The sequence below is a fragment of the Blennius ocellaris genome (genome assembly GCF_963422515.1).
Source record: "Blennius ocellaris genome assembly, chromosome: 6".
NCBI lineage: Eukaryota > Metazoa > Chordata > Actinopteri > Blenniiformes > Blenniidae > Blennius > Blennius ocellaris.
This window is the reverse complement of record NC_137655.1, coordinates 18,555,115-18,581,842: the sequence shown is the minus strand read 5'-3', so window position 1 is coordinate 18,581,842 and position 26,728 is coordinate 18,555,115. Positions and strand designations below refer to the sequence as shown.

Genomic DNA, 26,728 nt, shown 5'->3' with positions numbered 1-26,728 from the left:
AGGCAAACTGGCTTTAGGAGCAGCACAGGATTATGGGATGTGCAGTACTCCTTTAAAAAGCTGTCGTGAAGTCAAGTCGATCAGTGGAGGGACTATCGTACATGCTTGGACGCACGCGTTAACACACTTACTGAAGAATCCTTTGTCATCTTCATCACTTTCTCCCCCAGAGCACCAGTCGGCTCCACTGTACGGCTGCCTCCTCTCTGCCACACACATCCTCTTCACCCTGCTACTATCTGTACAGACACACACGGGCGGAAATAGACTTGGATTTATAAGTGCACGTGACAATAAGGAAGAGCGAGTCTGGTCATTCAAGATGTCCAACTGTGGCCAGATTGTTTTACACACTCACTCAAGCAAACAAAACATGTACACCATTTATTAAACCATTTATTGACATTCGTCCACAGAAGCTCTTACCTTTTTCCTCACTGGTGGCGGTGCCACTCTCCGGCTGTTCGAAGGATTCTACTGAGGTGCTTCGCTCCCTCTTGACTTTCACCTTGGAGCTCGGTCCAGAGGTCAAGCCCTGGCCGTTCTTCAGCCCCATTCCCCCTGTAACGTTTTGAGCCCCTTTGGTACCCATGGTCTTAGGATCGCAAGGTGAGGGCTGTGATTGGCTGCCTGTGCTCCCGGGTTTACCCTGATTGGGCATTTTAGAGTCCATTTGGGCGGCAGTGGAGGGGGACATGACAGGAGGTGATCGTACCATGGCCTCCGTCTTAGGTTTAGGGCTGAAAGGACAAAAAAAAAAAGACAAATAAATTTTTAATATAACTAACATACAGTATTTCTTTTTCCATTAAAAGAACGACGAAGTAACACAGTTCAAAATTAGTGTCCAACGTCGACCTGCTTGTGAAGGAACATAACATTGTGCGCATCGCAAAAATAACAGATCGAGTCATCCTACATTCTGTTTTGGCTTCATAAAACACATATCACTGGGTGGGGAAATAGGGCATATTAAGCAAAATGCCTTCGGCATTAAAGTAGCATTTAGTAGTCATGCTCTGGAAATTGTAATAAACCCAAGAAAAAGTTGATGTGCATAGTGACTCAGCATGCCATCCACAAGGTCCAATATCTCCCAGTGCATAATTACTACTTGTATCTTTGTTGCCTAACGTTGTATCCTGCGGGCATGGTCAGCAGAACATCAAAAGCAAAATGTGATTGTTCTTTTTTCCCCTAATTTGAAACAGCTGAACACAATGCCATTATGGCATCCAACATTTGGCAGGTATGCCTATGAACACCACATTAGGGTTCTGGTATTGGGAATTCAATGCCCACAGTTGGACATGCAAGCCGACTGTAGAGATACAAGCGATCTACAAATGACTGCTGCTTACTAGTTATAAGGGTGGCTCAGTTTAGGCAAGCAGGATACATCCAACTGGCAGAAAACTCCCTTACCACACCCTGATCTCTCTCACTGTCTCCCTTTGCTTACACACACACACACACACACACACACACACACACACACACACACACACACACACACACACACACACACACACACACACACACACACACACACACACACACACACACACACACACACACACACACACACACACACACACAGACAGAACCAGCATAGAGTTAATGCCAAAATGTCCACAAAGTACAGCCCCAGCTTAGAACTCTGTACGTATGTACACACAAAGACACAGTTGGTAGTAAAAGAAGCCAAAGCCAAAATGTTGGCAGTCCAGACAGTCGTTTTCCAGAGGCTCCAGAACCATGAGTCAGCAGGGAAAACTTCCAAGCACAGTGTACTCCCTGACCCTAGAACAGCTCTGGATCACACATCAAGACCTTCCAGGTCACAACACGCAGGGACAACAACCTGACGCTAAGTCCGCGTCGCACTTGAGGCGAGCGGCTTCGATTTCTGTCGGCTTCATTGTGCCGCTGATTAAGATGGCTTCAGGATCGCATACCAAGTAAATTACAGTTGTTGGGCCTTGATCCTGCAGAGCTCTGCTCCGCATGTGTGAGACGCCTCCTGCACCGACACACCTGATTCAAATGAACAGATCGTTACCGGGCTTCTGCAGAGTGTAACGATGACCCTCTAATTAGAATCAGTTGTGCTGGAGCTGGGGGGGAGGGGGGCGCAGACATTCAGGGTAACAGTTCCCCAAAAACCACACTTGGGATAAACACTGACACAGCCACACTTGGTCCCAACTGGACACGGCGAGACAGTAGATTTACAGACAACACACAGAGCGAGGTGTTCTCGGCCTCTCGCCTTTCTGTGAGGAGTTTGCACATTCTCCTCAAACGCAAATGTGGCTTCCGTCGGGTCCTCACATTCGTCACAAGACACGCGTGCGTGTCTTGTCACTATAATTTCAGCCGCCAAACGACTCGCATTAAATATGGCTGCTCAGCTACACTTGAGAAGTCAAGACGGCACAGATTTGATCACTACAAGTCATAAAGTGATATAATAAGTGTTGTATAATGCTATAGCTTTCGTTATGATCAGCCGTTTCGCATTCCAGAAGAACAGAAGAACACATGCTTGTGTGGACACATTAAAGCCACAGATGTGGTGCGATATAGGACAACCTACTGCTTTTATTTTTCAGAAAACGCACACTTTTGTAAGTGTTTTTGACAGTAGAAACAAAACTCCCGTTGTTTTCTCCAGTTTCCAGTTGAAGTAACTGAAGTTCCCAACAAGTAAATCCCATAACAGCCAATATTTGTGGTTTTTTTTGTGTGATTTCACTATTAATCAAAGAATCTTCTGCCCCATCAGTAAAGCTTTTCCATATGCTTTAGAAGCTAAAAACCTCAAATGTTTCAGTTATAAACCAGACATAAAGACATGTAGATGTAGAAGTTGATGACCAAAGTCACCATTGTGATACTACAGTACAGCTGGATAGTATTCACAGCGCTTTGTCCCACACTTTATGTTACAGCTTCATTTCAAAATTACTCAGAACTAATTTTGCCCCTAAAAATTCCACGCAAATTGCCCCATTAATGACAATGAGTTTCAAGTTTATTGAAAAATAATCACTCGGGATGGGGCCGGTCCGATCCGAGTATCGGTACCGGGTTCCGATATGAATGGAATTCACGGATCGGAAATTCCTGATCCAACCTGCGAAGGTTTCCGATGCATGCTTCTGCTGAAATGAGTCCGCATGTGTTTCTGTTCCGGCTGCTCACAGCAAAATGTGGAATGGATTTCCTGAACGGGGGGGGGGGGGGGGGGGGGGGGGGGGTCTCAATGAGACGCGGAGTAATGAGTCAGGAACTCCTTTCCACAGTTTGCAGCCAGCTGAGCATGCTGGGGAAGTAGCGCTATCCGTGCTATCACTTTTCATGGCAACATGTCGCCGTTTGGAGGGATTTTACTCTCCAAACACTGCAAAGTATCAACATAAAAGGCGTTGGGGTTGACGGAGGGGGACGCTCTGCCGCCAGACGTCACGGTTTTAAAACGCGCCGGCTTGCCGAAGAGAACAGCTCCTTCCTCTGCGGTAGCAGGGGATTCACACCTTCGTGAAGTTGCGTCATACTCCACAGTGAACTCCCTGGAAATTGTCCCAATCATTTGTGTTGCGTTAGAAGTGTAAAAACTGCAGTTTGTGCTGCGTTGCTAAAGAATTTCTCCAGGAATTAATAAAGTGATTCTGAGGTTTTAAAGATAGAGCTAGTTTATTATGAGATGATGACGTCACGCAGACCCCCACATTGTCCAAAGGGAACAAAACAATAATGAGAATAATATTATTAAAGCAAACAGCTCTGGTATCGGAATAATATTGGTATCGGCAGACATTCACATTTGGGGATCGGATCGGTGCATTCCTATTCATCACGGTCTCTGGCATGAAGCTCAAAATTGAGCTCAGGCTCTTCTTGTTTCCACTGATCATGTTTAAGAGTCCACCTGTGATACATTCAGTGTGGACATGATTTAGAAAGGCACACACCTGTCTATGTGCGGTCTTACAGTACATTTCAGAGCTCAAACTAAGCATGAAGTCAAATGAATTGTCTGTAGACTTGGGGTTACACAGAGGCCACGGCAGCCTGTCTGAAGTTTGTCAAATTCACCTGAAGGACTCCTACACCATGAGAAACAAAATTATCTGGTATGACCAGATGAAGATCGACTTCTTTGGTTCGAATGCCAGCAAACCAGTAACTTCTCATCACCACGTCAATGGCGGCCATACCGTGACGCATGATGGTGGCAGCATCATGCTGTGGGGGGATGCTTTGCTTTTCATGTGCAGGAATTAGGAGACTATTCAGAATAGAAGGAAAGATACATGCAGTAAAGCAGTGACTTTGTCCTGGAGTGGCCCGTCCAGAGTCCAGAGGAACATCTCTGGAAGGATCTGAAAATATCTGCGCATCGACACTTAACCTGCAACCTGATGGAGGTTGAGAGGAGCTGCAATAAGGAATAGACCAAAGTGCCCAAAGAGCGGTGTACCAAGCTTGTGGCATCATATTCGAAGACTTGAAGCCTTAATTGCTGCCCAACGTGCATCAATCTATTCGCTCAAAGGCTGTGAATTCTTTTATAAATTTGCCCAAAACATTAAATTTTTTCTTCCTTTCACGTTGTCATTATGGGATATACTGTGTAGAACTTTGGAGTAAAGGTGCAACAATTAAATGTGGGGAAAGCAAAATCCAGTAAATACTTTCCGGATGCACTGTATCTGTGTTCAGGTCACCGGTTCAGGCAAATGACACAAGAATTAAGTTTAACCTAATAGCATGAATACAACTGACAAAAACCTCACGGCTTTTTACACGGTCCCTACAAGTTCAATCTGAGACCTTTTTGAGACGACGTGGAAGAGAATGTCATTTTCACGGCCATATTGGCAAAAATGAGCAACGCCTTGATTCCAGTTGTTCCGGGTTTAATTGATTTCTTGCAGAAGGTGCAGCGAGCTTCAAACGCGCTCCCCCTCCACTGCTGTCAACCAGATCCAGAATCAATTTTTCTCCAACCAGGCATTATCAAATTTGCGTCGAGAGAGACCATGCACACTCTCGTGGACACGATGCAGCCGGCACTGGCATTTCCATATTAAGGGGGGGGGGGGTTGACCAGCAACACGAGCACAGCGCTCACAGTGGTGTGGAGAAGACTAGGAGGTCTATTTTTAAAACCACGACTCAACCCCTCCCAAAAGAAATCTGCAAATTTGTATTATTTGACAAGTCGTAGCAGCTCTACAGAACTTAAAGCCTGTAATATCAAATGCAATACTTTTTTTTTTTAAGTATTAAGTGCATATTTGTGAATGCAATACAATTTAAGACTTTTTAAAACTCTGCCGGAACATAATCTTTCATACTGTTGCTGGAAAAACGGAAGAAAAAAACAAAACACTTGAGCCTGCATGTATGACAAAAATGATTATAAAGCATTTTCTGTGGGAAATGTGGCGTGAGCAGCAAGCCCACGTGTTGTAAACGCGCGAGTCCACTCACCTTTGTGTGTTGGTGGACGGGGAGTTCTTTAACCGATTGGAGTGCATTGATGGAGCTCCCAGGACGACAGAACAGGGTGAAGTGATGTGCTGGTGTGGACTGCCCGCGTGCGCCAGCTGGGCTTTCGCGCGCGCGTTCCGGGGCCCAGAAACGGGATTCACAATGTTGGACAGGTTCCCGCGGCCGTCCTTGGTCTCGTCTCGCTCTTTCTTCCCGCGCTCCTTCTTGCCGAAGTGTGTCGCTGCTGTACCTGCCGCCGCTGGCCTCTCCTCTTGGACCTCCAACATTCTCCCTATGTCCTCGTCTGGGTGTGTCGGTGCGCGTGCCTGCCTGTGTGTGTGTGTGTGTGTGCGTGTGTGTGTGTGTATGTGTGTGTGTGTGTGTGTGTGTATGTATGTGTGTGAGTGAAAAACTAATGTCCAGAGGGCTTTTCTTGCTCCGTGTGTATATATGAAATTCCCCTAAGGGGGCTTTCAATGGCCCGTGGGCACACTGTGGAGAGAGAGAGAGAGAGAAAGAAAAGGAACCGTTAACAAAACTAGAAAACAAGGACAGAGTCTTAAAAAAGGTAGTACAATGTTCTCCAGGTTTGGTTCACTGAAAAAACGATTAGAGACGACTGTTCTGGAAAAGCAAACCAACACTAAGGAGTACTGTATTTTCCAGACTATAAGTCACACCTGCATATCGGTCACATGCAAGAGAAAAGGTGTCCTGAAGAGCAAAAAAGAAAAAGAAATAAATAAATAATATTTATATAATGTAAGTGGCGCTGGTGTATGAGACGCATTTAGTTTTCCCGTGGATACACATAACTGCACTGTCGATAAACCATTTGTGTGAATGTGTTACTCTGGCCAGCATGCCTCCAGTCTACGATTAGGCTCTGTAGTTTTTTCCCCTCGCCATTGCAGTTACCGTATAGTTCTGAATAGAAGAGCACACCCGCCCCCCCTTTTACAAAAAATATGGAGCACGCAAAGAAACGTGATACTACATTGTGACAGGCGATAAATTGTACTGAAAATGACTATTATCGAGACATGAAGTCAATTTTAATTAAACATTCTGTTGCAAAATACAGTGAAATGTGAAATAAATTAAAAAAAACAACTCTTATTAATCCTATACAACCACCTTGCTTGGTGGTCTGTGGGGCCGGACTGGATTTTGCGGGCCGCTTTTGGCCCACGGGCCTGATGTTTATCCCCCTGGTATAAAGTGAAATATAAATAAAGTGAAAGTGAAACTTGGAGGAGTCACAGCAGCTGCTCTGCTGGAGGTTAACAGTTAAAACCTGTCTGTGCACATCCATTTGTCAACGCGTAATTTAGACGGCTTTGAGCCACGCACAATTTTTTCAGCCATTTTTTTGTTTTTTTGACAATGACGGCGAGATGGCTCGTTGTCTAAAAAACGATGCATGTTTCCAAATAGACGCACACCCCCAAGGCTTGCACTTGTACATTGCGTGTCTATTGGCAACTACACAGTATTTTGCTTTTCTTCCACTTCTCGCAAGGTTCTCAGCCACAATACTTTGTGGTCCTCTGCTCCCGTTCTCTGCTGCAAACTTTATAATGTTCAGTTCAAAATCAGCAAAATATGGTTGTAAGTGCTGCTATACAGTGTCATTTAGATACCCCAAAGGGGAGGTAGTGGTATATTTTAATATAAAAGCCTGTTTGTAATATAAGTCGCATAAGCAGCGATCAACAACAACAAAAAAGTGGGATTCATGGCTCTGATAGTTTTTTTTCCCGAAAATGCGGTAGATCTCTGTCTTTGAAACCAACTCTGGTGAGGTTTGAATGTAGACACACCAGACCAAAGTTTTTAAACAGATGTATCACAGATCCTTGGCAACAGATCAAAATTGGCCTGTATGACACGAAGAGATTCCTGCTTATAGTTTAACAACTTTATACATTTGATGATCGGTCGGTGAATCCTGAGCTCGTAAAAAAGTACCACCACAATAAGCTACGTATGCATCCTTTATGTCTGATATACAATCTGTTTACTCCTTCTGGTTCAAGCTTAAAAAAAAAAAAACATCTGTGTGAAAGAAAAGTGATCTAAACTAAAAAAAAAAAAAAGTATGACCGCTGACTTAAAGTGACATTCTATCCCACATTTTGAACTTTCCAATGAATGAATGAAAAGTGTAAAACGTAACCGTTTTGTCTTTTACCCCGGTTTTAAATGAACTTGAAAATGTAATTACCGAGCCAGTGACCAGACTGGAGCAGTTAAATCTTCATTATCCACCTTTGCTTTGTTGATCAGCAGTCATATTGTCGTGAGTTTTCACAGCAGAACTCCCTCCTGCAGCAAAATCTCAATCTGCCACTAACATGTTTATCGACTAACCTCAGCAGACGACAGCAGAAATGAAGACGATCAAAGACGATATGTATTTTTTTAAACAACCTCTATACGTAACACAACAATGTAAAAGTGATTGAACGAGTTAAGTGTCGAAGCAAAGGGCATAATGTGTATCGATGAACACGTGGGCTATGAAGTAACAACTAGAAACAGTCGATTTAAAGTTCCTTTGTTTATCCACTAGAGAGCAACAGAATTGAGGACACGGTTATCAAACAATAAGATTCTTATTTTAAATAAACACTACTGGCTAACATTATCACGTCGTAATTATATTTCTATCCACCCCCCCCTTAATAACAATATCGCTGTCGGCCTCAAACACAATGCAGCACAGGGGAGGTTCGTCACAGAAACTCTTCAGTGGGGTATCATGTGAAATACGGCGGGGCGGGGGGAGAGCAAGTGTTGTAATCTAGACCAACTTCTGTATGTTTTCAATTGTGTGTGTGTGTGTGTCTGTGTGTGTCTGTGTATGTGTGTATGTGTGTAGAAATTGCATGAGAATCCTGCTCCGGAGAGCAGCACAGTCAGTCAGATTACAATGTCATCCTGAAAATATTTAGGAGCTCTTCCAAAACACTCAACATTGTAACTGGCTCCAGAGTTCCCCTGGGGAGAGGGGGGGTGGAGGGGGTGTGGGGAGGGGAGGGGAGGGGAGGGGGCGTCACTGGGAACCAGACAAACACACACCGACTCCTGCTACAGCAGCAGCAGCACCAGGTGATTTACAAGCGTCGGGGCGACGGATCACTATTTGCACACAAGCCGGCTGCTCAACGACAAACACAAGAGGAGGCGTCTGTGTCCAAATTCAACCGATTGGACGAACCTTTCGATACAAAAAAACCCAAAAAAACAACAACAACAAACGGCATGAGACAAAAGCCGGGGGGGGGGGGTTCTCAAAAATTAGACATCATCTGCAGAACGGGCCTTCAGAGTGCAGGAGGTGTTACTCGTGACCGCTCATTGTTTTCTACTGTTCGGGCTTTGGACTTCAGAATCAATGGGAAGATGACAATGTGTGGAGGAGGGCGACAAAAACAGAGGCACAGTTCAGGCTCTGCTGCTGACTTGTTATTTGTGCGTCAACGTGAAGCGCTGGCTCGAGCAAGTCAGGAGTGGAAAAGGCCTGCCAGGTCGCCACTCTGAGCTAAATCACAGTGAATAACAGCACACGGCACCGTGTGCTCTTCGTCGAAGAGCCGGGAACAAAAAACAAACAAAACAAAAAAAATCTCCCAACGAAATCTAAAATGTGGAGATCAGGACTTAATTCTTCATAATTATAATACCAAGTTTACATCACATTCGTTGAAGCATGGCTTTTGTTCAAAGTGACATGCTGAAATAGTTTGGATGTCTGTGAGGAGAACACATGCATTACTCGGAAAAAGCTCAGCGCTTCAGTACAAAAGCTACAAACATTCCCAAAAAAACTGACATTATTAACAGCGACATTACAACTTAATGTCATTACACCAACAGGCAACAAAAGACAAGGCCTGATCCAGAAATCCAGTCGAAGATATGAGGAGAAGGAGAAGGGCGTTACCCTCTACGATCATCTGAACTCGGCTGGAACAAACAAAAAAAATCACCTCGGTAGTTTTGCAAAAAAAAAAAAAAAAAAAACACACACACAAAAGACCACCGGTGGCAGAAGTCCAAGGCCTTAACGTGATTGAATTTGCACGACTACTGGATTAACTGGGTGTGACTCCCGGTAATGGAAAGTTACAAAAAAAAAAAAATCATTACATGCAGCCCTTGTCTTGTTTCGTCAGCAAGGTGTGGGAGAAGGAGTGTCAAACACGACTCAGCCACTCCACAAACACGCCGTTTGAAGCAGCCGGAATGCTTCGGCACAGGGCGTGCAAGTTGTACTTTTGAGAACGTGACTTCCCTCGACCCGCCGCCACTCTGCAGTCGTTATCACATTGTTCTCGGGCAGAAACCAGAGGCCGGTCGTCCGGAGGCGCCAAAAGACCCATCTTGAAACGCGCATCCGTCTCGCTCCGAGAAGTTCTAATTTAATACTATATCAAAAGAATCAGCCTTCGACATCATTCAACCCTTTAACTAGCATGTGTGCCCTGGAGGGGCGTCATCTAAACCTCCATCGTACACAAACCGGGGTGTGTGCACGCACGCACACACACACAAACAGCGGGAACTGTCAATCACCTGTTCCCTCCAATCGCACGCTAATGAGACACTAATTGGAGCGCTTGCTGACATGACTGTCGTAAGGAATGCACTGACACACACACACACACACACACACACACACACTGTACATCAGGTGTGCATCCTGCAGCCGGTTGCACGCACACACACACGGAACAAAGCGTGGTGGAGGTAATCACAGAGATTTTTATTCCTCTATCTCCGGTAAAGACGCTGAACTGTCGATCATGGCAAACGCGAGGAGCTGCGGTGCATGCACGTTAATGCGAAAACAGTATAATGAGGCTCGGAGAAAAGGAAAAAAAAAACAGAGCTTTTTGCCTCTGATAATAAATATGAGGTTCCGCATAAAAAGAGGGTAGAAAATAGTTCAATTCAATTAGATTTGGATTTTCCAAAGTGCGGGTGGCACGAAGAGGGAGAATTTTATTTAACGCTTATGTAACAAGTCCTTGTATATGGGCTGCCTGCTCGGGGTGTCAACCTTTACCTGCTACGTCACGGAGGAGAGGAGAGGAGAGGAGAGGAGAGGAGAGGAGAGGAGAGGAGAATATCTCACTCGTAAGGTGAGTGATCTTTAAGAAGAGAGGAACTTTGATCTTTCTGCCAAGAGAGTCCACTGGTTTAAATTTTTAACACAACAAAGCTACAAATGCATTATCATTTTTTTTAAAGGGGGGGGCACACACACACACACACACACAAGAGCAAACCCATATTCACAAACACGCCATCTCCTTCCCCTCATCTCAGCCCGCTGTTGGCTGTAAAGAGGCCTGCTGATGTTTCAGCCTTATTTATGCAAATCCCATTTTGCAGTTCAGTCACAATGGAGTGTGGCTCTCTCTCTCTCTCTCTCTCTCTCTCTCTCCCTCGCTCTGTAGCTCCCCGAGCCGCTCTCCGTCTGCTTGGCCCTCCATCTCAAGAATTGCTTGAGCCCATTATTTGTTTGGGGGCAATATCACAAGCATTATTTCCACCTCTCTTCGATTTTTTTTTTTTTGCAAGAACATACAAAACTCAGAGACATCAGTGGTGTACCGTTGCAGAGTGAAGAAGCCGCGGCCCTCTCCGTATCAGAAGAAAAAAAAACAACTTCTGTCTCTTTATGCAAGAGCAAAACAAATACATATTAATGTTAATCAGTCATGCAACAAGTATACATGTTCGAGACTTTTCTTTTAACATGGTCTGTCATGCATGAATCCATTGTGAAAAAAGTTTTATATTTTGCTATTTAAAAGGAAAACTCCAAATCTTGTGACGCGACAATCTTTTTTTTCAAAACGGCTACCAGAAAGAATGCAACAAAGAAAAATCCTCAAATGAGCTGAAAACTTCTGCGTGGAAGGAGTCACAATTAATAAGCACATTTTGAATTCTGGACTCTGAATATCCTCCAGAGTTGAGGCTTTAATCTCGTCGTCATGAGAGCAAGTGAAACGGATCCAAAAGCGGGCAATAAATCTAGTGTCCTTGTATACCGTGACAAGTTACTTCTTGTATAGGATGTCTGCATTTTTGTGTCCTTCCTCGGATATGAGCACGGGAGAAAGATATATTCCAGAGTTTATGATCTGCATGGAAAGCCTCCTGGTGAACGAGAACATCGCAGCCTTTCTCACGATCAAACAACTGAACTATTTATCGCTTCACAGAATCACAAAGTTGGCAACGAATCAAGAACGTCGGGCACATGGCAAAACCAGGCTAACGCTAAACATTCGTCAGTGGGTTGTACCAAAACAACACAGCTACCACTGAACGGCCGACGCGACAAATCCAGACGATGAACTACGGATGAGGTTGAGTTTTATAGCCTGTTTTTGCATTTCAACTCGTCGAGCAACTGCAACAAAAAGGTCTTTGTGTGGCATACCTGTATTGCCTGTGGTGACGTAGAAACCCCGTATGACATCAAGTCCAACCAAAAAAACCTAAATATTGAAACCTTCCCTGGCTGACGAGCAAAGGCACCAGTTGGACGTCCTCGTCTGAGGAGACACCTGCATTGCTCACCTGTTGAGTCACTTCCTTAAGAGCACGATCCCACAAAAAAAAAAAAAAAAAAAAAACGCCACGCCCTTGCTCGGCACTCATGATTCACACTTGGCACACGCGGAATGCGCGGAATGCAGAGTGTCACTAAAGATAGAGCCGTGACGCCACGGATGTAGCATTTGACATAATACGCCTGCCGTGACAGGGACGGGGACGGGGACGAGGACGCTCGCAGGGACGCGACTGATCTCTCGCTATTGAAACCGAACCGCGCAAATATTTACACCTGAATTTGTTCACATTTTTCAAAAAACGACATGTGCTACCAGAGGGGGGGGTTATCTGTGCATTTCCGTCCTCCTCAACCTTGGTTTTGTCTTGCGTTCACCTCAATTAAAGCCCCGATTCTCTACGGTCACCCCGGCAGAAACTGACTTTTCCGCTGGTGTACCTGTCCAATCCCCCCCCCCCCCACCACCACCACCACCCCCCACCCCCAGTTGATCTTCTCCTCTGGACGACAGACGATGACGCCCCTCCATCCCCGGGGGGAGGCGACATGTGTGTAATGTCACATTATGTCATATCATATTGCGGTGACAGGAGCCTCGCCGTGTCCATCACTGTGATGGAAGTGGCAATGAAAACAAGTGGGGGAGGGGGGGGGGTAAGAAAAGGGGCGTGAAACAGATTTACCAGTGGAAAGGGAGGGGGGAGGAGGGGGAGGGGGGTTATTACACAAGTCGCTCCCTTCGCAGAGTGTGCGGGTGGGTGTCTGTGTTTCCCCGACGTGAAGTGAATGCGCACACACACACACACACACACAGCTGACTCACTAGTGACACATCTGCTGGCGTAGCCCGGGCACGGTGCCATGTGCCGCGGCCAGCTCCAGCAGCAGGACTGGCACTCGGCACTCTGGCCTGCTCTGATCTCCGTCTCGCACACTTCAGCCTGCACTTCCATCTCTGTCCATCTGCCCTCTGTCTCTGCAGCTCGGGCTAAGTGGGTGTGTCTTGCATGCACGCGCGCACACACACACACACACTCACCTTACCGCAGGACACAAGACAAAGGGACTGGGGGTTGAAGCGGAACCAATGTGCCATTATTTCTCTGACAATACGAATGTGGATTTCAAATTAACGATTGGCTGGTGTCACACCCTCACACGGTAACATTACTGTCAAAAAGAGCACGATTTTGTCATTGAAATCCATACTTTATATGACAAATGTAGTAGAATTACTATAAACTACTTTCAGAGTAAACGTGTACATTTCACTCAATAAATAAAATATCACTAAAATAGCACAAAATAGTTTCTAAACACCATTTATACATATACAAAAGGAAGTGAGCTTTAAAAAAGGCCAGAAATGAGTCGCCTCTTACATTTAGTCTCTTTGCACTGCCTCGGCTCCTGCAAACTTTAAACTGAATGATTATAAATAGGTCCTTTGTCCTATCCTGTGCTTTCAAATTACAGAAATGCCAGAAAAAAACAACAACAACAAAAAGAGCATAGGTGTCTAAAGATCAACATCTATGCAATGGGCACAGTCTTAGGGCCGTGATATAAATCCACATACGGTCACATAAAATCCCGCTCAGTATGTTGCCCAGTAAACTGACATAGCGGGCTTTTCATGGCCTCGCGCAGGTTAAACAAGGAGACCACTTCACCGCGCAGCAGAGGAACGCACTACAACAGAACCTGCTTTGAGTAGAACAAATAAAAGGTGTTCTAAAATCCCATCCAAGTCCCTGAACCTGGATTTCTGTTTGTCCAAGCCTAAATACATTTTTACTAAATTTTTTTTTTTTTTGGGGGGGGGGTCAATGAAAGTGGAAGAAACTTTTTGAAAACTGATAAGCACCTTCCCAAGTTAGAAAATGTATTTCTTGTATACAAATGTATATGTGGCTTAACTAGTCCGTGGTGATAAAAGCAGATCGTGTTTCATTCGAGGCTAATAAAACAGTTCCTTCTTAGCAATATGCATTCAGGTTCAACATCCAGAAGATATTATCTTTACAAAAGTCAAACGCACAGAGATCGCAGTGATGAGATATTTCACGGTGTCGCCGGGTAAATTATATCAAAATGGCTTTGGTGTGTGTGGCGAGCGCTGCTTGCAATGGTCATTTTATACAGGTTGTACAGGTTTTTATTCTTGATATATGCTTATATGCTACCATATTTTTATTTCTAAATAAAAGTGTTGAAAATTCAAGCTCGTTTTGCAAAAAAAAAAAAAAATGCCTCCCCCGCCCCAAACACAGCAGATAAGAGGGAGACTAAATAATTGTGAGTAAACTAAATACAAACCATGACATACTGAGCATTTCTTTAAAATAAAAGAAACATTCAGGGTGTATTCACTTCTGGAGATTAAAACTGACAAAAACAATTTCAAAATTGAAATTAATCTAATTAATGGGAGCCATGTTAAAGATGTTAAATGTTAATGACAAGTATGTAATGAACCACATTAAAAGGTGGAAGAAAAAAAACCCCCAGCAGGTATAAAATTACCTGTATGCATTGTATCACCGCAATTAGCTCTGTCAGTAAAAATGGGATACTACGGGAGACTGTGCTTCAAGGCGGAGGGGGATAACTTATACGAGGGGGAATGGCAAAAAAAAAAAGGAATATACATCCTGTCTACTACTGTTTAAGACGATGACTGCTTATTAATTGGTGGTGCATCATTCTGCCAATTAACGGCTGGTGGGCTATTCTTTGGGTCTGTTCAGGTCAGCTGCATTTCTCACCCAGTCCAATTATTCCAACGTCTATTTCCGACTGGGGATGAATCTCTTCAGACCCCCTTTGGATTGTTTTTTTTTTTTCTTCCTTGGGTTATGGCAGGTTTTCTGCAGGATCAAAATTCTGCACCGATAAATCCCCCCCCCCAGTCAAACTGCTGATTAAGGCAGGAGCACTGTGGTGAGAGTGCTCACACTGATATCAGTATAAAATACAACCGACTTGTTGTCCGTGCAGGTTATTTTTCTTTCATTTTTAGGCCCGTACGTAAAGTCGAAGAGAGAAACGACGTCTGGCCCCCCGAGTGAAACTCCGCTGCCCTCTGTGCAGACCCCCGCTCCCCCCCTCCCTCCTCTTGACCGTGCTCTTTGGTCCGTGACTCCCTCCCTCCCGTCCAAACGGTCGCTCCCACACTCTGGCCACATTCCTCCCTCACTCATGCTGGGAGGACGTCTCCCTGTGACTAAAAGCATTGTGGGAAATCCCAATGGCTTCGGCCGTTCAGGGGCCGCGGAGGCCGCTGGAAGTAGAAGTGCAAAAGAAAATTTGTGATCCTTGCGTTGCCGGTCAATAGGCCCTACTTTGCGAGACGCTTGAAACCGGCGAGAAACTAACAGCTGTTGTGTTTACGTCCAGAACCACGCAACAAAAGCAGCACAAACAAATTTTAAAAAAGCCTACTTTTACATGCTTTTAAAAAGATCTTCTGCCACGAGGATCGTTCAATAGATTTCTTTTCTATATTGCAAACCGAAACACAACCGAGAATAGATTCTCAGTCCCGTCAACCCGTTGGGACACGGCTCGAGTATCCTCACTGACCTGACGTCAGGTAACCGCAAAGCAAAACGACATTTCGCTCAAAGAAACGCACCCAAACACACCGGGTATAGAAACAGACGCTCCAGCTCGCTCGCCTTTATCATACAACAAAATTAGCACTCCGGAGAGAACCGCCAGCCAGACCGTGTCCCTGAATTACCCCCCGGTTTACACTGGTGTGTCATTCCCGTGGAATTTTTAAACACATTGGCTACGACCTGCCCAATTAAATATACAGCGCAATATACACGCACATCCTCATACCGGTGCACAGGAAAAAAAAAAAATCCTAATGCGGCAGTACTTAGCCGTCTGATGAAGCGCTTCGAGTTCACGCCCGTGCACTGCTCCTCGGAGTTTCAACTTACTGCTGTGCACTTTTGAGTATTTTAAGTTCCCTTCAAAACAGTGACGGTCCTGCAACACGGCGTGTCTTTTCCTACCTGCAAACCAACATGCTGGAAAACACGCATTAAAGCGCCTGTGTATCTTAGCAAATTCATATTTAATGTCATTTATCCTGATAATAAGAGATACGCTGACCGTCCTCCCTTGGTCTCAAGAACGTATCTCTCCAGGATAGGGGAGATTAGAATGTTGTTGCAAACTGCCTTCAGTGTCTCAGCTCAGTGTGACTGTTTAGCTCAGGCAGCAGCTCTTGTAGAGTTAAAGAACAAAGGCTTCGAGAGTTTGTTGGGTATTTTTGTGCGAAAATCTTTAAATGGACACACTGTGAAATATACTGCTCTTGTTATTACATGTTTATTACAATCGGTGGCATAAAACAACAAAGCGTTAGAGTATGACCTTATATGCACCTATAACACAACTGTAAGATAGAAAATAGAATTAAAAACGAGAGTGAGATAATTTTTCGTGATAATCCCACGTAACCTCTTTTACACGACGGCAACGTTGGCAATAGCAGAGCAAATAATTAATAGATTTCAAAATAGATGTTGGTTCATGCTCACTGATTTGTCAAAAAAAAATGTTCATCAATCCAACATTGTAACATGTTAGATTCAATCACTTCTGATAAAAAAATTTAAAAAGAGTCTTGTTGACAAAGCAGCTCAAACTGGGAAAATGTTTCAAAATGACTTGGAATTCAGCCATATATCAAAAATATTCCCAAAGTGAACATGTGATTTTTTTTTTTCCAACTGTACTTTAACTCGAAAGCTAAAAAATAAACGTGATCACAAACTAAATGGAAAAAAGAAAAATCTAATTTTCTCCCAAAAGCACAGGAAACAATCACACCCATCACTTACCAGGAGCTCAACCAAATAACGTAAAGGCATTAAAACGCCACAGGCAGGTGTGTTTAGTCAGAGGACGGATGATAATGAAGATTCGGCGGCGTTGAAGGACGCTTTACGCCGGCTTAGAAAACCGCTGAGCTGATTTCTAATCGAAACCCAGCTCTTTGTCGTCGTCACATGCGAGGAGTTTTATGGTGAACTAAAAAAAAAAAAAAAAAAAAAGTGGAAAATATCAGGAATCCCGTCACATTCCGGCTCAGATTAACCACATGGACAAAAATAATAAAGTAATTAAAAAAAAGTAATCTGGGGAAGAGTAGTGGCCAAGACAGTCAATTTGAAGACTGAAGCTGGAATGTGATCAACAGGTTTCGCTTGATTTTCACATGTAAATGTTTACATCTGTGTGGATTTCACACTGACAGAGAAGCAAGTAGGTTGTGTTGAAAGTTTTTCGCAGGAACGACACTGAACCCGCCGGGCGCAGAGGAACCTGACCTTTGATGTTACCAATGTGACGACAATCAAAACATGTGTAACAAGAGGAAAAACGGCGTATTTCTTTTTTTTTTTTTTTGACTTGAAAAAAAAAGAGAGCCTTACTCATTGCTTATTGACTTTTTGTAAACATTTAAGACCGTTATACTATTATCCATCCATCCATTATCTAGCCGTGTGTCGTCTCCCTGTACCGATGTATTTCTATTGACGAGCGGAAGATAAGACTTATGAAAGATGATAATTGTGTCAATTCTGCTCCATGAACACCAACAGCATCAAAACACAGATCCACTTTGTAAAAAAAAACAATAATAATTAAGCAAATCTATGTGACTGTAATAATATTGGAATCAAATACAGTTCAGGGTATTTTTTAACCACAATATGACTAAAAAATATATATAAAATGTGGCCCTGTCGGTTTTACTTTTACAATTTCTGTCAAGTGTTAAATCAAATTAAAAAAAAATTAATTCTGTTTGACATTTTTATACATGAAATATTTCAACATATAACACAAAATCAATCTTCACTGTTGAATTTGTCACATTTTCAAGGGTTGTGCTCCAAGCTGAAGCACATTTTTCATGTTGCTCTACTTTGTGCACCAAACCAGAGTCATTCTAAAGTAGGGCTCTGGCTTGTTGCAGAGAATAGCTGATGTTCTGTCCTTGACGACCGTGATGCACAAATAGGGATGAAATCCAGGCATAATGATTTAATTTCGATTGGGAGCCGTGAAAAAAAAACAACAAAAAAAAAAGTAATTTCATTTTTGGGATCATTTAGACAATCACACTTTTACACCTACTCATTAAATGAGTAACATAACAGTTGGAAGTGACGACAATGTTGAAATTAGTATCCTTCAATTGCGTATGAAACTAAAACCGGTATTATCGACGATACAATATGACGCACCCCAGCTTGCATATAATAGCCCCTATTTTGACGTTAATGGTTTATTAAAGTTGCTACAGGCGCTAATACTTGCCCCGGTGCCTCCCGACACGTCAATGTTTACATCAACGTGCACAGGGGACGTGTCAACTGGCCCATTGTGACTGCTGGGGGGGGACGAACGACCAGCATTTGCAGCATATCAATAAATCACTGGCCAAACTAATCAAACTTTATTTTCGCCTGCTCTGAAAACGCGTTTGACGTCACAATTCCTCCAATAATGAATCTGGTTGGTTTTGAAGCCAAAAAAAAAGCGGCTCAACAACAAAGGTTTCTCTTTTCTTTTCGGGAAAGTATAGAAATTATATGATTTAGGGTGTCGCGCCTTCAGAACTTTCTGGGAATACCACACTTGACCATACACAACTGTATTGTTTAAACCTATAAGTCCACACTGTGCCACATGAAGCATTGACACTGCAGCTCTACGACACCAAACCACCATTTCAACATCGCTTTTAGAAGATACGATCAAACTGGCAAATTAGCCCCCCCCCCCAAAAAATGCACAAATACTCATCAAAAACGAAAACCGCCGTTTCCTTTTCATTTGGGAGTCCTACATAATTACTGTGGCATTCAGTGGATAAACTCAGATTCCTTGATGAATTGTGAATGCATATCTTAAGACAGAAAAGCCGGATGATGGTAACGTCGACATGTTGCATTCATGTAAACACTTCTGAGTTTATGAAAAAAAAACAAATCAATTACGGGCAGAAAAACAAAAAACGAAAAAAAAAAAACACCCGACTGAGTGAAAATAAACATTTCAAGCAATAAAAGAGACACACAAAGATCGAAACCCTCTGCTCTATGACTGCGGAAGGGACCCCCCCCGCCTGCCACCCACTGCACAGGCAATGAGACAAGCCGCCTCGCCGACATATCCCTCCACGTCACGCACAACACCGGCCCTGCGAGTTTTAATTAGAAAACCCATGAAGCAAACAAATGCAGGGGAAACATGAGAGGCCAATACACACAGGCAAAAATAAATCCTTTGGCGCTTTACATCAATATCTATTTCCTCGCGTCCTTCACCTCTGTGGGATTTTTTTTTTGTTTTTTGTTTTTTTTGGTTAACGCGCTACAGATTAGATAGCAGATAAATAAACAGCGTGCACGGCGTTCTCGGGGGAGAGAGCGCCCTGACCGCGTCGTGTCCTCGGCGTGAGCAGATCAGTGATGGAGACCAAACATCTCGCTAATGGTTCCGGCTGGACGGGGAGACCGGCGCCCGCCGTTCAAGGCCCCCTGGCGTCGGAACGCGGGCGTCCTCCAGTGATAAAACGCCGACGAGATTAGTGACCACCGTTAAGAAGAACCGCCTCCTTCCTGTCGCGTCGCGGCGGCATTCGCTCGTCAATGTACGGCACCGGGAAGTCTTTCGAACCGGCGCCGGGTCATGTGCTCGACGCCGTCACGTTAATGTGACGTTTATAAAGCGGGAATAAGCGTTACGTTCGACTGAGAAGAAGCTTCAAAAACACGCCTTGTTTGCATTTCCTGGCGAGTAGCACTTTACTACGAAACCGAGGCCTAAGGCGCCGTCGTGTGCACGCGCTCACGACGCGTAAAACAAACACTCGATTCAGCAAACTTTCAAATGTGCGTCGCCGTCATAATCTCAATACTACACCGACTTCGACACGCCATCATCTCACACATGTAAACTGTGGAAGGTAGAAACCATGAGGTGGGCATTGGATTACGTGACGTTAAGGTGTTTGAGTGAGAAGCTGAAAATAAAGAACATAAAGACCAGCGCACAGCGAGTCGGTAGTGATTTCAAACATATTTGTATGCGGCCAGTCGCGCACACACATTTTTGAGACACGGAAGAAACAGTGCAATTAAAGGAGAAGAGGAAGAAGGAAAAAAACAAAAAAGAGTCCCAAGTAGATTTAGGTTACCTCAGAAGCCCCCCTGCCCTTTCAGCAGGGCCTCATATGGAGAACCAGGCCTAAGGTCCCCTGGGCACTGATGTCTGCTCGCCGACTCCTCCCAGTCAGCCACGGAGGCTGTGCAGGAACCTCGGGGCCCGCTCACGACAACCTACAGCCACAAGTCATTCACACCTGGAACAGAGAGAGGGGGGGGGGGAAGAACTTTGCTCATTGGATACGACACGAACAAGTGCATGGCAAGGGAAAGCACTCAGCGGAGCATGTTGACAAGGCCGACATGTAGCAAACACACAACCAGTGCAAAGCTGAGGTCATGAGGGGCAACAGAAACGGCACACATACCCCCCCCCCCCACCCCCATAACCCAGACACTTATTTATACTTATGTTATCGACCAGTGTACCCATCGGGGACTACAAGATAAGTCGGTGATACTCCCGTCAAAAGATCCCGTACTTTTTTTTTGACATCCCATTTTCTCAAGATCGCCACGGAGAAGTGCGAGAAGCCAAATTCAAATGGCATGAGCGGAGGCCGCGGCAACGATACATGTGAAACGGCCTCAAGACTATGCAACAGATACACATTAATGAAAGACAGCAGTGTTGCCTAGCAATTGAGGAGACCTGAGTCCCGAAACAAGACGGTCTGTAGTTGAGTCTCAGCAACTGGCAAGAAAGGCCTAAAAAGTCAACCTGCAACCACAACAAAAGTTGCAGAGAAATATCTTTAAATTGGAAAAATGGGGGGGGATAATATATAAGTCCAATGTTAGACTAGCCTTTATTAGACATTTGGTGACTCTTTATAAAACATTAAATCGAGGAAAAAGAAATTCCCTGAGGCCCCTAAGCGTGTTAAAAAGGAATCAAATGAAACAAGATAAGACTTTATTCATGATGGAAGCAAATACACACTCAAAAAAAAAAATCCCCCAAATGACTGCTCCCTTTTTCTTTTTTTTTCATAAAATGTTTTCACCATAGGACCTGAGGGTTTTTTTTTTCTCGTCACTCACTAGTCAGGTTCAACTAGATTGTAAAGAGAGTTAAAAAAAAAAAAAAAAAAAGAGAAAGAAAGGAAGAAAACTGGTAAAGAGTGAACACATTCTTTGCCATGTTTAACTCTGTGGTCTTGCCAAGGTAACGCAGCACAATGCCACAAGTTACTCACTACGAACGGGCCTGGTCGAGGAAGTCGTCCTAAAATAAAGCAAAAAAAAACAAACAAAAAAAAAACTAACGTGTGCAAATAAAGCACATAACAACTACAGGGACGAGACTTTCTCCCCCCCCTCCCCCCCTCCTCCTCCTCTGAAATCTCAGCGCCTCACTGGACAAACTCTTGGCGGACAAAGTAGTTCCATGGCCGCTTGAAACTCCAGGAACTTTTTTTTTTTTTTTTTTTTTTTCTTTTTCCTAAAAGAAGTTGTTCCTGTTTCGCCGGAGAAGTGGGGGGGAAGGGAGGACTTTCAAGCACTCGCATTCATGGAGCCTCGGCCAGCGCAAACAAAGTCTTCCCCGAAGAGGGAGGCAGTGGACGGCGGCTCGGAGCGAGAACAACGACGTCGGCCACAAGCACACACACACATACACACACACACACACACTAAAAAAAACAAAAAAAACCACACACACACACATATACACACACAAAAAGGGAGATTCATTTTCTCTTTGTTTGTTAATAAAGCGACTCAGGCCCGCCTTGGGTAAACGTTCATATTTTTTCCCCCAAGTTAACAATGTAACAATTAAAATCGGCAGATGAGAGGGCTGGCCGACACAATCACCCCGAGCCGAGGCCTTGCGAATGTCGCGACGCGTTCCCATCAAATCATATCAAAACACATTTGTGGCGAAACAAAAACGGAATTACAATACCGACGGTGCGCTGCTCCCGAAGAATGCAGAAACATGCACGCTGCATTGTATCCCCCCTTTTTTTCTTTCCTTCCATTTTTCACCAAGCACGGGCGGTCCTCCGGTATAATGGGGTAAAAACCAATATCTCTCCGCGGGTTTTACACCATGCCGAAAACATCGTTGAATAATCCGCTTTTGTTGCCGCTGGAGGGAGGTGGATATTAAAAAAGAAGAAGAAGAAGAAGGGGGGAGAAAAAAAAAAAGAAAAGGAAGCGGCGTTTACGGCCGAAAACGCAACCCCAACACTGTCTGCCCGGGCCAGACGCGACGTGGGTTTTGCTAGCCGAGCCTTCGGGGAGACGGGAGGCAAAGAGGAAGAGCGGATAACCGGAGTGAGATGTCCCCGGGAGGAGGACCCGCGTGTGCCCGTTGCCAGGAGGCGAGCCGCGGCACAGCGACACTTTCCAAAGCCCCGGACGTGAAAGCAAAGGGAACACTCACCTGGGGGGAAAAAAACGTTCGCCTCATTTTCGTCTCGCTCGCACGACGACTTTACACCGCATGCTTTTTTAAAAAAAAAAAAACCCAAATCACAACATGATCACGGTAACATTATAAAATCGGAATACGTCTCCCCCCCCTTCTCGCCAGCGCTTTTCCAGTGGTCCTACTCCATTACATCCCAGTCAAGATTTCCTGTCGTCTCTCACCCACCGCACACACACGCGCAACACCCCCCTCCGCTCCGGAGAGTTGGTATCGCCCGAATTCTAAGTAGCAATTCTAGGTCAGGTCTGTGTGCCAGTGAGAATGTTACTGTCGGACAGCCGAGAGACGCCACTGTCCATCTCCATGTGACACGGTAAACACATAACAAAACACCGAGGGGGAAAAAACCCCACAGACAACACCGTGCGTTCTTTGTCTTAAAAGTAATCGGCCGCTTTTGCGGGGTTAATAGTCACAAAAAACAAACAGAAAAGTTAGCCGCTTCAAAAGTCCTGTGAGGAGGAACGTAGGCGTCGTTCAAGCAGGGAACTTTTAAGGGAAGTTAACTCAGGATAATGTTTCAAAAAAGGTGCGCTGCACATAACCACAGCAGTGTTTTTGGTAAACTGTAAACTCCCCCCCCCCCCCCCCCCCCCCTCCCAGTGCTGAGAAGCGGAAAGATTTGTTCACTTTTACCCAAAATAAATTGCCTGTTTGTTTGTTTTTTTTTTTTTACATTTTTTGGACCATTTTGGTAAAAAAAAAACAAAAAAGAAAAGAAAGAAATCCCTGCTGTGCACTGATTGAATCTTGCTGCTGATTACAATGGGTGTAATATTAAAGTGAGTCAAAGTTGTCAAAGATTTGCAGAACTCTCTGATGAATATCATCCATCCACCCATAAGTAGAGGTCGTCAACCTTTCACAGCTTTTTCAACCTTTTATAGCTTCTTTTTTTTTTATATATAGCAAATGCATGTTTCTGGACTTCCTATACAGGAAACCTCGAACCTGCTGTTCTTTGTGTTCTCCAAGTTCCTACACGGAACTTGGAGAACATACTGTGTGCACAAAGAACAGCAGGTCTCGATTTTCCTATCCGTCCACATGTCGAAGTGCCCTTGAGCAAGACACTGAACCCCAAAACTGCTCCCAAATGGATGTGCAGCTGCCTTTGTGTGAATGTGTGTGAACGGGTGAATGTGATTCACAATTTTAAAGCACTTTAGGGACTGCTCAAGCAGTGAAAAAGCCCGATATAAGTGAAATCCATTTACCACAGTGGTTTGTGGTGGTGTAGTGATCATTACACAATGGCCTCACAGTGAGAAGGCCCGTGTTCCGTCTGGGTTTTGGGATTTCTTTTTTTTTATTATTTTCAGTGTGAAATTTGCATGTTATCCCTGTCCATGTATGTTTGTTTTTGTTTCTTCGTGAGGACCCTAGATTGCCCGTTGGTGTGAATATGAGTGCGTGGGGCTGCTCTGTGACGACCTGATGCTCTGTCCAGCATGTATCCTTCCGTCACCGATGGGTGAAGAGCCGTAACTAGATTTTGCCCCTTTGTGAAGCAATATAGAAGGTGGAAGCTTGAGTGTATGAATAACTGACAAACCACTTAAGTGTTCAGAGATATTGCTTTATCCAGATCCTCCCGTTCCCTGAACATTACATAGGAAAAATGAAGACCAAACATAGTGGAAAAACACACTTTATGCAATGTGACTGCAGAATAAAAGCATAATATGTACATCAACCAAAAGCCTGAAGTTTAGAGAGACATGGTAGGTCACCTAATAGGAAAGACCTTCCTATAATGATATATATTGTTGTTTTATGTTAATGATGTGAACTGATATATAGCATTTGTTAAGATCCCTTTTTTTTTTTTTTTTAAATATGGGCTCACTTGCATGAAATACTCTGTCTGGCGTGATAGTGAAGTTAGCCCTTCGGGGGGGTTTTCTTGGAAAACGGGAACGAAAACTCCAGATTCTATTCTTCATTGCAAACCTTTGTCTAATTTGATTCAGTTTTAAATGATAAAGTATTCATGATCTGGATTGTTTCTAAAAGTCAGACAATGATGGTAACATTGGCTTCTTCATGACACTGAAGTTCAATTCAGTGCCGCAAGTGGTGAAAGTTAACTTTAAATAAACTTCTTATTAAAAAAAAAAAATAATAATAAAGATGAGCTGGCTTATCTAAAATGCTGTCATTTGGTTTTTGCGTCCTAAGTGGTGTTGACGTGAGCTTTTTTAAAGTTCTGAGTTGTTTGTGCAGAAACATGAAACTATCTCTGATATGGCAGGTAATTTTCGGTGTCTGCAGAAACTTTTGCCCATACTAGTAATTAAGAACATAATTGGCAGATAATATAATTGTTTTCGTTCCAGCCTGATGTTCCTGTCACTGCTATTCACCCATTCAATCCACCCCCCCTTTTTTTGTTTGTCCAGATGTTGTTCTACTGTAATGAAGCTGTCACTTTACCTCCAGCTGTGTCTTGGGTCTTTTTTTTGGAGGGGGGTATGAAAAAAGACACTTAATCAGCCTCTAAATTACCAGATTTATTTTGGATGCACTATAACTACTGGTTCTCATGATGATTATTGTTTAACTATTTGTTCGATCTTGCAAAAGTGTGAGCGTTCACAGTGTTGATTGATCATGCAAATCCTAATTATCTATATTTTCTAAGCAAAGCCTAATCAAAAAAGAAAAAGCTTACAGTGAAATATATACATACATGTCTACAAATTTATACTTATTTAGATAACAGATGAGGTTTTTGATAATACATATAAACATATCTACCGTATAAGTTTGTCCTTCCATCCATACAGTATCGGTCTTTGTGCCTTTTGCACACAGTCAGCAATAAAGCAGGTGGAAAAGTTGGATCAATGGATGCTCATATAGGTTTGTAATACTGACGCATTAAAGTTTGCAATACCAGAGCTTTTCCGGTTCAGTAAAACACCAATGACCTGCCATTTTTCCAGCTTTCTTTTAACACATTAGGTTTTTTTTTTTTTGTACTTTGCGTTTTGCCACACCAGCTTAGGTTTCACACTCTGAAAGGAAAATCACATCCCTAATATGTTGTGATGAGGCACAAATCTGATCAAGTCCACATCACAAAAAAGCCTAAATTTCCTACAGCGCGTTTTTTTCTAAACTTTGTCAACTGCGTTGCCCTTCATCTTTTCTTTTAACCCGGAGGGTTATTCAGTACAACTCAGATTTAATAGTATTCACCATGAGCCAAATGGGTAATGGCGTTTAGAAAAAGAAAAAAACAGATGGATGCCTCTTGATAAATAAAATTATGTTCGGCCACAGCACACACAGCACACACTTATCAGAGAGTGACTATCATAAGCCTCAGAGGAAGAGTCAAACATTAAGGACATGCAACGTGAGAGTGGTCCCTCTTAATATTTAATCAAGATACATTTCAGATCCAGCCCAAATGTATAATCAAGACAACTGGGGATTGAATGAATTGGTGTTTAAGTGCACACATTATTAGCTGGCCTGATTGAGGGTGTGTGTGTGTGTGTGTGTGTGTTCTGCTTCTTCCGTCTTTATGAGAACTGATTCAGTCTTGAAGTGAAGATGTTTTTTTTTTTTTTTTTTCCCCACGCAAAATGAAAGCTTTGTTCTTCAAGAGGCAGTTTGATAGAGCGAGCGCCGGCTTTTGTGTGCGTAACAGTTTAAGCGTATTACATGAATGGAGGGTATTGAGCTTCTGAATAGTGGTGCGTCACTTGATTACAGTCAGTAACAGGATGTTCTCAGTTCACCAGCTTCAAACTACCTGGAAAATGCCAACTGTATCATCGTGAATGAATGGAGGCTAAAGTCTGTTTAATGTGCTCACAAGAGCTTCCGTGCAACAGAGTTGCAGTTCATGTCGGGCTGCAGCCAATTGTTCTGTCTAACCTACACGCGATTCATAACGTGGCCTGTTTTCTTAGTAAACCAGTTAATCAAGCCTCCCATATGTATTGCAAGGTAAATATTGAGTTCACCACTTGC

At 43.7% G+C, this 26,728-nt stretch overlaps 1 protein-coding gene across 3 annotated transcripts in view; it reads right to left on the bottom strand.

Moving 5' to 3' along the window:
- The window catches only part of bcl9 (BCL9 transcription coactivator), a 29,161-nt gene extending 6,321 nt beyond the window's left edge, over positions 1-22,840 (bottom strand). Inside the window, exons 1-5 of one of the 3 annotated variants that reach the window (XM_080498433.1) lie at positions 22,694-22,840; positions 20,334-20,498; positions 5,503-5,994; positions 427-740; positions 132-239 (exon numbers count right to left, since the gene is read on the bottom strand). In XM_080498433.1, coding sequence (XP_080354559.1) covers positions 132-239; positions 427-740; positions 5,503-5,789 — 709 coding nt within the window. In that variant the 5' untranslated portion in view covers positions 5,790-5,994; positions 20,334-20,498; positions 22,694-22,840. Of the gene's footprint in view, positions 1-131; positions 240-426; positions 741-5,502; positions 5,995-20,333; positions 21,280-22,210; positions 22,585-22,693 lie in introns of those variants that run through there. The other 2 variants (XM_080498434.1, XM_080498435.1) reach the window with 2 other exon arrangements.
- Positions 22,841-26,728: the final 3,888 nt, after the last annotated feature.